The 13,804-nt window shown below is 41.9% G+C and overlaps 1 protein-coding gene across 1 annotated transcript in view; it reads left to right on the top strand.

Annotated features, from left to right (window-relative positions):
• SLC13A3 (solute carrier family 13 member 3) overlaps nt 1-13,804 on the top strand; it is a 346,390-nt gene that overhangs the window by 294,840 nt on the left and 37,746 nt on the right. Inside the window, exon 11 of the mRNA XM_069243573.1 lies at nt 13,554-13,715. Within this exon, the coding sequence (XP_069099674.1) occupies nt 13,554-13,715 (162 nt within the window). The remainder of the gene's footprint in view (nt 1-13,553; nt 13,716-13,804) is intronic.

Genomic DNA, 13,804 nt, shown 5'->3' with positions numbered 1-13,804 from the left:
CTCCGAATAGGCAAAGTGTGCTAGTCACCCCGTCCCTCATTCAAAAGCACCACCACAAGGCTTGTTGCCATATTCCACCTGCTGAGGGCATGTGGAAAATGTCACAAGTCTCTACCAAAATGGTAAAAACCCGGTTAGAAAAGCACCTGCAATTCTGAGGGAGAACAGTTATTTCCTTTCTGAGAGAAAAAACTTGTAGTGGTCAGAGTTTGCAGTAGAGATACCACCCAGTAAAATTATTACCGGCCCTCTGATGTCTCCGCTACAAACTCTGTCTCACTAGTAATGAGGCCCTTAGTTGCTGCAGCTAGAACCTTAGGAGCTATCAAGGACGTGTGGATTTCTGAGCAGTGTGCTGGATATTCCCTGAGAAAAAGGATTTATACTTTGATTTGAAGTTCAGTACTGGAGTGTTTTTCTTTTTTGTTTTTTTCTTTTAGAATTATATGCTCTATTGCAAGGGACTCAGCCAGTCAAAACACCTGTTTATTTAGACCCAAGGGGCACATGTACAAACGATTTTGAACATCACAAACAGCGAATATGGCTGTTTTTGCGACATGTAAAATGCACTTCCCGATTCACAAACCCAGTTTTGCAATTCAGTAAACTTTTTACAGAATCGCAAAACGGGAATGCGACTCGCAATTAGGAAGGGGTGTTCCATTCCTAAGTGCGACTCGCTTCCCATGTATGATTGTTTTGTGAACGCGAACGCGGTCGCGGTCGCAAAACAACTGCAGTTAGCACCAGTGTCAGTGCTAACACATTCTTACAGTGTGTGTGCTAACACATGCGCAAACGGGAAGGAGTCCCCATGGGACCCTTTCCTCTTTGTGAATGTCACTGCAAAAAAATTTTCAGAGCAGGGAGTGGTCTTACGGACCACCTCCTGCTCTAAAAAAATGAAACAAAAATGTTTCATTTTTTGTTTTTGTAATGCATCTTGTTTTCGTTTAAGGAAAACGGGCTGCATTACCAAAAAAAAAAAAACTGCTTTATTTAAAAGCATTTAGAGACATGGTGGTCTGCTGTCTCCAGTAGGCCACCATACCTGTGAGGGCCACCATTCCCAAGGGGGTCGCAAATTGCGACCTACCTCATGAATAATCATGAGGTGGGCATTTGAGACCCCCTAGCGAGTCGCAAATAGTGTCAGTGACACTATACTACATACGGTTTTGTGACTCGCAAATTGTGAGTCGCTCTGACTTGCAAGTTGCGAGTCGCAAAAAAAGAAATGATACATGTAGCCCTATTCTTTTAAACAGGAATTCTTGAAACACAAATGACAATTAAGATGAATGGTTAAAATGAGCAATACCCATGATAAAACACCATTAAAATCACAATTCATCCAATCATGTATAAACCTGAAGATTGCACAAATGATTACATTTATCCCTCCTAATACTTTAAAGATATATCAATTCAATTGTAAAAATGTATCCACAGACAATAAAAATTGCCCCATAGCACATGTTACATCCAGGAATCTCATTTCTACAAGTAATTTAATTGCTTGCCCCCTATCCTTGATGTCATATTTTATAAAAACAAGTTTCTAATAGGGTTTTCCGTTGAACTAAAACCATAGGCAGTCCAATAGAGTGTGTACTAGATATCCCTTCATGTTGAGGCCACATTTACAAATGTTTTATTCATTTAGCAGAGTTCCAAGTATCTCAGATATCAAAACTTGGTTTACCCTACATCCAAAGCACAGAATACTTTCACACATCTATCTCTACATTAGGAAATATCTCCAGTCAGGAAAGGTGTCATCTCCCCTCCATGATTTCATCAGGTGGTAAACAGATTTCATATTCTTTAGATGTATAAAGTCCTCCTCTCTGGAGTCCTGTTTTACTACTCTTCTATATTCAGCCTTGCTCACCACTATCTGGTCAATACCATTTGGTGTTTTTATTTTTAATTTCCTGTAGCAATTGAGGATTCTCCCTATAACTCCTCTGGCCTAGGTTAACTCACTTTGTAATAGCTCCCTTCTACAGCAGAGAAATTCTTAGAATCTGTTCACAATCTATTTGCATCCACAATGTTATTATCTCTGCAAGTGCAACGTGAGTCCATACTGTCAGGTCAGTACCTATTCTAACTGCTTGCACCATTGTAGATAATGGAAGAGAAAGTCATGTTTTAAGCACCTTCCTTCCTCAGGGTCCCAGCTTTTTTTTTTTTTTTTTAGCAATGATGCTGACCACCTCAGCACTGTACCGGAACTCCAGCTTCATCATACTCTGTTCGGCTGCCAGCACAGGTCTCAGGAAGGGTCCCCCATAGCGAATATCAAGATAGTGATTCTTCCAGCGTAGGTCATGGGAGAACCACATCCATAAATATTTATATTTTGTGACTGTCTCAATTTTGACTTTGTTTCTTGACCAACCCTATCCTCTTCTTCCCTATTGGGAGCACTTTGCATTTTCCAAATTAATTTTTATTTTTTTATTTTTACAGTAGCACGAGAATCTGTCCAATTTTCTCTGGAAGCCAATTTCTATCAAATTAAAAATTACTAAATCGTCCACGTATGAGAGACAGCTGACATGAACCATTTAATTTAGGGCTGAAGCTATTTGGTTGGTTTAGTATTTTAGGTAGTCAACGAGAAATAAGGAAAATAGGGTCGCTGCCAAAACACACCCCTGTCTCAGACCATGTCTTATATTGATCCTCCTAGAGAGAGATACCTCAAGATCTAGTTCTACTTGAGTCCAGTTATCCCTATGGAGTTCTTGTAAAATTAAAAGTACATTTTTGGGAACTCCAAGGTTCTTTATTGCTTTCTATAACAAAACCCGATCAACAGAATCAAACCCAGAGCTAAAATCTGCAAAACAGCTATACAGTCTTCCACACTACTCTTTTGATTTCTTGGCAATGGCCCATAAAGTAAAACAGTGATCCGTCATTGAGTGACCTCCCCCTTAAAACCTCCTTGCTCTTGTGTATTTGTTTCTGCCCAGTCCCTGATCATCCCTAAAAGGATTTTTTAGATGACCTTCCCATTTATGTCTAACAGGTTTATCTGTCAATTGTTTACTGGGAGGGAATAGTCACAGTTTCTGTACATAGGTTTGATTACCTCCCCCTTCCAACTGTCCAGGAATTTTCCTGTCAGAAGGATTTCCTGAAAAAGGAGATGAAGCAGAGTGGTCCACCAGGCTATGTTAGTTTTTGATATTACTGCTGGTAAAGTATCTGGTCAAACTGCCCTTGTAAGTTTTAACATTTCAGTTGTTTTTTTAATTGTTAATGCTGAATACCTCTCCTTAGTTTCTTCCTTTATAAGAAATCTTATTGGGCACTGGGTAATTCTAATGTCTTTGTTATAGGTCTTCTCCAGGAATTCTACTCAAGCATCGTCATCCACCGAGCCTGTCAGATTCCCCTGGGAATTTCCTATCCCACTCCGTGCCAACCTCCAAAATGTCCTTGTATTTTTAGACTCTATTGTCTTGATTATTACTCCCCAACATTTTGCTTTGAATTCCCGCTTCTTGCTGGCCACCAGATTTTTAAATTAATTTGTTAGGCTGGGAAACTTAACATGGCCATTTTATTTCTAGTAAGCCTTGTATATCATTCAAGCGTCCTTATTTTATGTTTTAAAAATCCGCATTTTTTGTCAAACCAACTGTTCCTGGACTGCGTCAGGGACTTAAAACTTTAGCTTGAGCATTATCAAAAACAGTCTGTTCGATTTTTAGGCATGCAACAACCTCTTTTATTATTTACTCATACCATAGTAGAAAGTCAGAGAGAGGGTACCTCTCAGGTATGAATTCCTTGAACTTGAACTGGAGGTCCTTCAATAAACGTAAGTGCTTCTCAGGGATTCTTGTCCTTAGGCGTTTTGGATATCCAGTCTTTATAGGGAGCACCTTGGTATGTCTTAGGACAGTACACAGGTTAAGGGTTGTATGAATAAAGGGACATATATAACTGTCAGAACCAGTGATGTTTCATTGTTGCTGGAGTGCCTTATTGTGTTCTCTATTTGTACATGCGTGTATGAATGATATGTGCTTCTACATGCATGCACTAGAAAAATCAGATTGCAGTGCTTGTTATGTTTGGTTTAATAAATGCTTTTGCAATATTATTATGCCAAATCCAGGAGCAGTGCAAGAATTTGGAGCCCTCCAAATAAAATAGTATTTTCTTTCCTAGAGTGCTCACTGTGCAGGGAAACAGGAATTGGCAAAGCCACAAGCTCAGGCTTTGGCTGTCTGCATATTGACTGTCTTTTTTTACTGTTTTAGTAAATCATACTAACAAGTATTAAAAAAAAATAGCCTGAGTATTAATAGGCATTGTTTAAAGATGACCACTGTTGCTTTCACGTGTGCTTGCATGCAAGCAGACATTGTTGAAGATTTTTTTGTAATAACGTTTTTTTCATAAAACATCCTTAGAAGGCTGCCACTGCGTAAGCATGCATTGGTGGCCATGTAGGAATAGTTTGGAAGCCCATTGACAAATACGGTTGCTGCATGCAGCTTGCCGACGTAACACTTTCACTGCAATCGGTGGTTAGGGCAGTGTCGGGGAGCTGCCCGGTCATAGCAAAGTTCAAAACTAGTAAATAAAAGGGGAAAAAATCACTATCTTGGTGAAAGAGGAGGTGGAAAACCATTAACCGGTAGTCCCCAGCTCCTAAAAAAACAGAATTTTCTTAATTTATTTAGAGTCCGGAAACTGCTGCATTAGTGCTGGCAGTAACCCTTGACCTCCTTTTTGATTGTGGGATGACCCCCACTCATTTTCCCTGTCTGTGCGGGGCATGCTGGAAAGTGCAAAGACATTTTTAAACACATAATTAGTGCCCATGTAATAATGTGTAACTACAGAAAAATACACAGAATGCAATCTGTCACTTAGCACGGTATTGTAGCACCAAATGCACCCTCACATTCTTTTTTGATACGAGAGCAACTTGATCTACTGCTTCTTGTATTCTTTTGTTCCTGTGTGTTTGCTGCAAATGTCTACTGCAAATGGCACATAACTGTACAAACTTGTGTAATTTCAGGAATTTTGCATAACAAGAGTACTGCAAAATTCTCAAAACTACTTCATTTACACCAACATAATTAAGGCATAGATATTTCCAGTCCAGCTTGATTAAATTAATGGTAGACCATATTGGATTTGGTGGTTTGGAGAAACTCTGATTGATCGGGCATGTAGGGAATGCCTTAGCCCAACCAGAAAATGTTGGCTGAATCCAAATATTGAGTGCCAGATTTTGAGATATTTCTATTAACCCTAATTCAGTGAGCGATTACATTGGAAATTGTATATTACCAGTATCAATGTGGTTTTGAGTCAGGATGAATATCCTTGAGATTAGACTGTGACAGTGAATATTATAACATACCTTATATTGATCCAACAACTATTGAAGACCAAGAAAACTTTGCAGCTGTCTGCTGGCCACTGGACTGAACATAATATATGACTTTACACTGCATGCAATTTTCACATGTGCCTTTTCTACGTAGATTTACCGTGGAGATGCCTTTACAAAGCATGCCTTATCCACACATAGTAAGTATATGTAAGGTACTTGTATACAATTTTTATTTTATAAACTACATTTTTTATTTATTTTTTGGTGTGGGGACTCTGGTGGGAATCCCTCAAATACCATATCGATATATAAATATAAACACAAAAGTGGGTCCCTAGGGCCTTATGAGTCTCAGCAAGGGGGCAACGTGGCCACTTCCCTTCAGAAAAACAGACCCTGGGGGCTGGGGTCCCTAGGGCCTAATGAGGCCTAGGGAGGGGGCCACTTGGCTTCCCTGCCTTCAAAATAGGCACAGCCTTGGAGGAAGGTGTCCCAGATGAGGCTCGGGGAGGGGGAGCCACATGGCTCTCTTCTCTGTGAAAATCATAGGGCCCTGGGGGATGGGGTTCCTAGCTCTTAAGAAGGCTTAGGGAGAGGGCCATGTGGCCCCCTCCTCTTTAAAAAAAAATCACTCTTGGGGAATGGGTCTCAAGGGCCTAATAAGGCTCGGGGAAGGGGCTATGTTGCCCCCACCCCTTTAAAATACATGGGACCCGGGGATGGGGTCCCTAGGGCCTAATGCGACTGTTAGACCTAACATGCCTTAGGGTGGTCACCCCAAGCTTTTTGCCTGCCTCCCTCCACTTTTTGGACTCTGTTTTTGCTGGCTTTTAGACTCTGCTCACTTTTCCACTGCTAACCAGTGCTAAAGTGCATATGCTCTCTCCCTTTAAACATGGTAACTTTGGATCATACCCAATTGGACTATTGAATATACTTATAAGTCCCTAGTAATGCGCACTGAATGTGCCTAGGGCCTGTAGATTACATGCTACTAGTGGGCCTGCACTGGTTGTGCCACCCACTCAAGTAGCCCCTTTACCTGGTCCCAGGCCTGCCATTGCAAGGCCTGTGTGTGCAGTTTCACTGCCACTTCGACTTGCCATTTAAAAGTACTTGCCAAGCCTAAAGCTCCCCTTTTTCTACACATAAGTCACCTCTAATGTGTGCCCTAGGTAAACCCTAAAGTAGGGTGCTGTGTGGGTAAAAGGCAGGACATGTACCTGTGTAGTTTACATGTCCTGGTAGTGTAAAACTCCTAAATTTGTTTTTACACTATTGTGAGGCCTGCTCCCTTCATAGGCTAACATTGGGGCTGCCCTCACACATTGTTGAAATGGCAGCTGCTGATCTGAAGGGAGTAGGAAGGTCATATTTAGTATGGCCAGGATGGTAATACAAAATCCTGCTGACTGGTGAAGTTGGATTTAGTATTACTATTTTGGAAATCCCACTTTTAGAAAGTGAGCATTTCTCTGCACTTAAATCTTTCTGTGCCTTACAATCCACGTCTGGCTAGGTTTAGTTGACAGCTCCTTGTGCATTCACTCAGACACACCCCAAACACAGGGTACTAAGCCTCACTTGCATACATCTGCATTTTGAATGGGTCTTCCTGGGCTGGGAGGGTGGAGGACCTGTTTTGACACAAAGGACTGCCACATCCCCTACTGGGACCCTGGCAGACAGGCTTGAACTGAAAAGGGACCTGGTGCACTTCTAAGCCACTCTTTGAGGTCTCCCCCACTTCAAAGGCACATTTGGGTATAAAACAGGGCCTCACCCTACCACCTCAGACACGTGCTGGAGAAGAAACCTGAACCAGAACCTACATCCTGCCAAGAAGAACTGCCTAGCTGCTCAAAGGACTCACCTGTCTGCTTTCTACAAAAGACTGCTGCCTTGCTGTTGGCCTGCTGCCTTGCTAAACTCTTGTCTGGCTGTAAAAGTGCTCTCCAAGGGCTTGGATAGAGCTTGCCTCCTGTTCTTTCAACTGGACGGCGTGTGCGGCGAAAAATTTGACGCACGGCTTGTTCCGCGGTGAGAAATTCACTGCACCCTGATCCGTAAAGACGCTGCTCGACGCGACGCCTGCAGTGCGACCGGAACTTCGACACACGGCCTCGCATGGACAACGCCGCCCGACTTCCAGGGAGGAAATCGACGCAGCGCCTGCCGTGAGGAAGAAAATTACACACACAGCTCCCCGGAACGATGCGCAGCCGGTTAACAAGTCTAGGATTCCACGCACAGACCCTGGGACATCTGGTAATCCCGCGAACCATAGAAGGAGTCGGCCCGTGTGCCGGAAAATGACGCACGTCTTCCCCGAGTGAAAAATAACGACGCAAGTCTGTGTGTGAAGGGGCGAAACCGACACACACACCATTTTTCTTCCCGCAGAATGACGCACGTCTCCCCGCATGAAAAATAACGACGCAAGTCCGTGTGTGAAGGGGCGAAACCGGCACACACACCATTTTTCCACGCATCTCCTCCTCTGCGGCCCTCTACGGAGATTTTCCACTCCAAACCAGGTACTTTGTGCTTGAAAGAGACTTTGTTTGCTTTTTAAAGACTTAAGACACTTTGGCGGTCATTCTGACCGCGGCGGTCGGCGGTCGCCACCCGCCAAGCGGTTCCCACCGAAAGACCGCTCCGCGGTCAAAAGACCGCGGCGGCCATTCCGGCTTTCCCGCTGGGCCGGCGGGCGACCGCCAGAAGACCGCCGGCCGGCCTAGCGGGAAAGCCCCTTCAACAATGAAGCCGGCTCGGAATGGAGCCGGCGGAGTTGCAGGGGTGCGACGGGTGCAGTGGCACCCGTCGCGATTTTCACTGTCTGCACAGCACTACAATTGTACTAACTTTAACAATTATCCCTGGGGTGCCAAGAGGAAGATTTGAACCTTGTGTTCTCTATGTAAATTGATAGTTGAGTGCATTGCAGTACATGGGTCAGTGCCAATGTAAGCTCTTTTTTTTCATTTGTTTTGAAAGCCTTTTAATAAGTCGGTGTACCTCGGCTCACGCACCCTGTTTTTAGAGTCTGTTGAAAAATGAGGAAACACTTTGCACATGGTCCAAATATAAAACATGCTGTACTTTAAAAATAAAAAAATACCTTTTGAGAATGTCTTGCTTCGTGCAGCTAGGGATTTTGTACACATATGGATGGATTTATAGTGAGCTGTGTGGCACTGTTTATTATTGTCACAGAAGTATGCTTAGTCTCAGTGCCTACCGGGGACTAGTGAGAGGGTTGTGGCTCTTAAATGCACAGGGAAACAAGTAGCCAGGGGCTTCCTTTGAAACAATTTGGTTAAGCATATAGGCAGTATGTTTTTCTTTTTTTTTTTTTGGAACGGGTTCGAGGCCAGTGGTTACGTTTCCGACTCTGAAACCAGTAGTCTCTTCCCACGGTATGATCTTTGCTTGCCAACTTAAACTCTGACTCTGCCTGGGTTGCTGCCTCATATAAAATCGGATAAGCATACCAGTAGGTATATAGTTTTAGAATACATTCAAGCTATACACTGAATTTTGACTGGAAGATACCACTTCCCTTGGAAGGAGTATAATTTCTTCCCTCTCCCTAGCCGTATGGTTTCCGAAACAGAGCCCTAGGGATGTGTATTGGGTAGTTAAACATCTCTACCCCTCCCATTGGACTGAAACTAGCCCATTAGTTACGAATTCCTGGAAAGGATGGCAATACACAAGTTGGGAAGGAATATTGGCAAATCCTTGTGCTCCCTACAGGCTCCTGTCTAGAAAGGCCGCATGCTTTGGGTGTAAACAGTGCCCAGTGAGACTCCAAAATGGAGCCCGCAGCCCTTAGGTCAAAGTAATCACAAAGGAATTAGTACATAATATCTCAAAAAGACTAAAACTGCCTCATAAACGGAACTCTTCATAAACGCAGGCTCCTGTTACTGATTTCTTGTAAAATCAGCCTTTTATGACTTTCCATGTTCAACATCTTTTTTGACAAGCTTGTAAAATTAGCAAGCAACGTGCTTTGCTTCCATGATGAACACAGAACAGATCAGTTCTCACCAGTAGTTTTTAAATTAGTTTTTTCTTTTTTTTACATCACCTTTGTCCACTGGTAGGAAGTTTGAAATTTTTTCTCAACAGTGTAGTTTTCAACCCTGGGACTTGCAGTTGGTTTAAAATGTGATATTTCCACAGTGTGGTTTTTATAGGGTTATTACGGCTTTGTGAATGGGTGTTGATTGCTTTGTGTAGTCTCTACAAAGGAGGCCTTGAATGGGACATTGAAGCTTTCAGAAAAGCGCCCCCCTGCTGCATACATTAAGTCTTTGAGGTGCACAACAAAGTGACCAAAGCTTGACTGAGCCACTTAGGTGGATCGGATGGGGGTCCATACCCTGCTTGCTGGCTTAACTGACTCCACCTTCAACCCATTACACCAGTATCATACACATAAGTACACTGATTAATACCAAAACAGAAGTTTGATCTGGTCAGACAGCATTGTGGTTTAACACACGTTGAGTAAAACTAAGTGAAATCCTGGCAAAATGCAATATCCTCTAGGACATTGGCAAAATACCTAAAACAAGCCTTCCCATCACTTTCACTTGTTCGTGGGCTTGCCTTTCAAAAATCACTTGATGTGATTGGTAACTTCTTTACGTTTGTCCCGCCTTGAGGCTGTTTTTGTCTTTGCCTTGAAGACTGTCCCTGTAACATGGATTATTGCACGATTGCCGATATACTTCAGTGTGGGTGAACTATTATTTTTGTTTTGTCCCTCCCCTTCGTGCTGCATGGCGGCCATGGCGCTCACAGGACGAACAGGCACAACAGCGTGAACTGGATCGGTGGTATTGAAGCACTGGTCACATTGTTCAGAGTAACCCAATAAGAGTAATTTCTTGTGGCTCTCTCCTTAAAACACTTGAAATTGGTAGATGCTTTAAATAATACAGTAATCCTCAAAGCGAAGGTGGCTCTCCCGGCACAGCCGGAGAGCCGATAATACAATATTAACTGCACTCAGGAAACTTGCTCCATAATGCTTTTCAGGGCATTACTATGACAAACATTTTTGCCCATAACTCAGCCTGTGGTGGTCCTAGGACACCATGTCTGGGACCCTACACTAGGTTAGTGGAGACCCCAAAATATTAACCTCTCCCACCACTCAGTATCCTTTTAAGTGCTCTCCTGGCTGGAACTTTTGTTTTACAACTAAGAGTAGTTTTTGTTTTAAGGGCCTTGTTTGTAATATCTTTGCTATAGACCAGTTACCCCTGAAAATGTGTAATGTGCCACACCTTATAGGGGCTAAATAAATTATTACACTACATTATTTAATGCCATTTTCTTTTTTTGTGTGGGTATGCCCTCTAGGGGTTAATTATATAGTTACATAACCATGTTTCTTGGAAATGCTGTTTTCCTTGTGGTTTTCTCTAGGGGCTGTTCTAAGCATTACAGTCATATCAACATACTAAAATATTTGTAGCACACAGAAACTTTACCCATAATGCTTTGCAGGTCATTACTTTTACAAAACATTTTTACTCATAACTCACCTTGTGGTGGTCCTAGGACAATGAGACTGCCTTCAAAACTGAAACTGAAAATTGTGTTAGGCAGCCAGCAACTCTGATGGTGAGCTGGTGAAAGTGGTATTCTATTGGATTTAGCATTGCAGATTTAAATTAGGACACTAAGTAGCAACATGTTCATTTTTGTTGTAGATAGAGGAATGAGGTAAATCGAAGTGCTTTAGTTATATGCGGGGCGCTGGAATTATATGGCAGGATAAGACTAAATTTTGAGGCATGGTTGACCAATTTATGTGGCAAAAAAGTCCAGTTATGAATTTACAGTGAGAAAAGCTCTAACTCAAGAAAATGCGAGACATATTGCCTTGAAAATGCTGGTTATATTTAACTCCGGTAGTTGGTGTCCCCAGGGCCACAGGAGGTTCAGTAAGTGGCCACATCTACCACTCCCCTGTTTAATTGTATTTCTCCCATGTGATGGGTCTCCGGTGGTCCACATGCCAACCCTGCGCTGTGTGGCAAAGGTTCAACTCCCTCCCACATGGACAGCCGAAGGCCGTGTGTGGCTTGGGCTTGGCTGTTGCGGGGGTTGGCAACAAGGCCTTCCCACAGGCCAGACTCTGTGAGCACCCTGATGCGCATTGTTGAAGGCTGTACACAGTGTGGGGTTGGCTGATTGCAGCGGATTGTCCACGGGCCTGGTGTCAAACCACCCCCTGTGCATGACCGAAGGCACTGTGCAGCGTGGGGTTGTCTGCTTTTGTTAGGGTTGGCCACAGGGCCCCTCCACACAGAAAAGATAAAGAAAAAGAGTAGGAAATAGAGGGAAAGAAAAGAAGTGATGCATACATATGTAGGTAGGTAAATATCTGAGGAGTTGCATAGAAATTACTGAGATGGCAACCTTAATAAATCAGTTCTAATATTACTGTGAATGCCTACAGCGGAACTGCATTCCTTTCTTAACCATTTTCACAAATTTGTCAGTAACATCTCTCCACATTTTGAAAGTATTTGGGCAGATATTGTCAATTGTAAATTAAAATTAGCAGACTTTTAACTCAAATTAACCTTTGTGAACAGGTTTGTATTCCTTTTGTCTGGTATAGGCTTTAATAGTGAATGTATGCGCGACCGAAGTTATGGTCCTGGGGAGCTATCTGAATAGCTGTTTTTTCATGAACGAACTGAAGCGCAATAATTTAAATGACCACATGGATTTCTTTTTGCAGGTATAGTAATTGCTGCTTGGTTGAAAATAGTGTACCATTTCCTTGCACCCTGAAAATAGGTTTAAATCCCAGTCTAGAGTAGTGCGATGGGTTAGTCTAAAAGGTTGAGCTCCCTTTGGGACACTATTTGGGTGAAAAAAATGAAACTGCGATGTTTCTTCTTTACAAGGACCAGTGATTGTGTATCTAAAAGCCTTGATAACATTTGTTGGCACTGTTACATTTAACATATAGCCCTTATAAGTAGACAATATTATTTCACTTTGGGTTTTAAAATACTATTTTCAGGACTTTAGTTAAGAGTTGTAGCCTTTATAACCTATGAAATACTAGTAGGGTCAGATGCACCAACATTTGGAAAAGTGATTTCCAAATTGCAAATATCTCTCCATCACAATTAGGAAACCTCTGTTCTTAAAGTGTACAAATTTAAATTCTAAATTAGCGATTCCTGGAGGGTTGCAAATTAACATACTTCATGAATATTAATGAGGCAGGTCACTGTTTGTGACCCACTAGGAATGATAGCCATCAGAGTGATAGTGGTCTGCTGCAATCAGCAAACCACTGTATCTGTGATTGTTTTTTAATAAAGCAATTTATTTTAAATGAAGCCTGTTTTCCTTAAGTGAAATGTTAAAAAAAATTCATTTTTAAGAGCAGGAAGAGGCCCATGGCCTGCTCTAAGTAAATATTTTGTTTAAAATAGGAGACGCCTTCCTATTTACAAATATGTAACACCACTTTTCAATTGGTAAAGTATTAATGTTTTGTGACTGGAATTCAGATGCAAAACATTAATACATAGGACTGGGAATCGGTACTTAACAGGGATGCCCTAAACACGCCCTTTCCAAATACTAAATCATGAAAGCAATTTGGTAACAAGTTTTGCATTTTGTATTCTCAAATACATTTGTTTTGCTCTCACAAATGGCCCAATTTGCAATTGGGCCATTTGCAACCTCAAACAACATTTGGCTCTTAGTTATGTGAGTCTTTAAAACAGCTGAATTATTTCCAGACATGACATGAACTTCAAAGCATGGATGACCATCTGCGATGACCATCTGTCTTCTGAAGGGAAATTTTAAGCAGCTTTAAACATGGGAACTTGTGAGACTGAAAAAAGTAAGGATGCATGTATTGATAAAAAGATGTTGCATATATGTTTTATCCGAAATACTCAATTTCCAACAGATCACCACACAGAACTATTACTGACAGGTTAATGTTTTTCCCCCAAATGCTATGTGATAATAATTCTGGTTGTGATTAACAAAAGGAGACGTTAAAGTTTAGCCTACGTTATTTGTTTTCCATTCAGCATATACATTTTATTTGATATGCAGAAAGTAAAAATAAATTTCTAGTAAATTGCTAATTCAATTTCCTTTTCAGGAATCAGGCTTATCTACTTGGATTGGCAGTCGTCTCCAGCCTTTGGATGACCTTCCTGCTCCTGCTGCTGTATTGCTAGTCACAATATTGATTGCCTCATTTACAGAGTTTGCAAGTAACACAGCCACCATAATAGTGTTCTTGCCTGTTTTGGCAGAATTGGTAAGTTCTATAGATAAATGTATATATTTGTGCTTTGAGATGGCCACATTGGTAGTAACTGCGTAGCCACAGCACTCCAACATTCCCAC

The sequence above is a fragment of the Pleurodeles waltl genome, chromosome 7, assembly GCF_031143425.1.
Source record: "Pleurodeles waltl isolate 20211129_DDA chromosome 7, aPleWal1.hap1.20221129, whole genome shotgun sequence".
Classification (NCBI taxonomy): domain Eukaryota; kingdom Metazoa; phylum Chordata; class Amphibia; order Caudata; family Salamandridae; genus Pleurodeles; species Pleurodeles waltl.
Note: the sequence above shows the minus strand (reverse complement) of the source record. Positions and strands in the feature narration are given on the sequence as shown.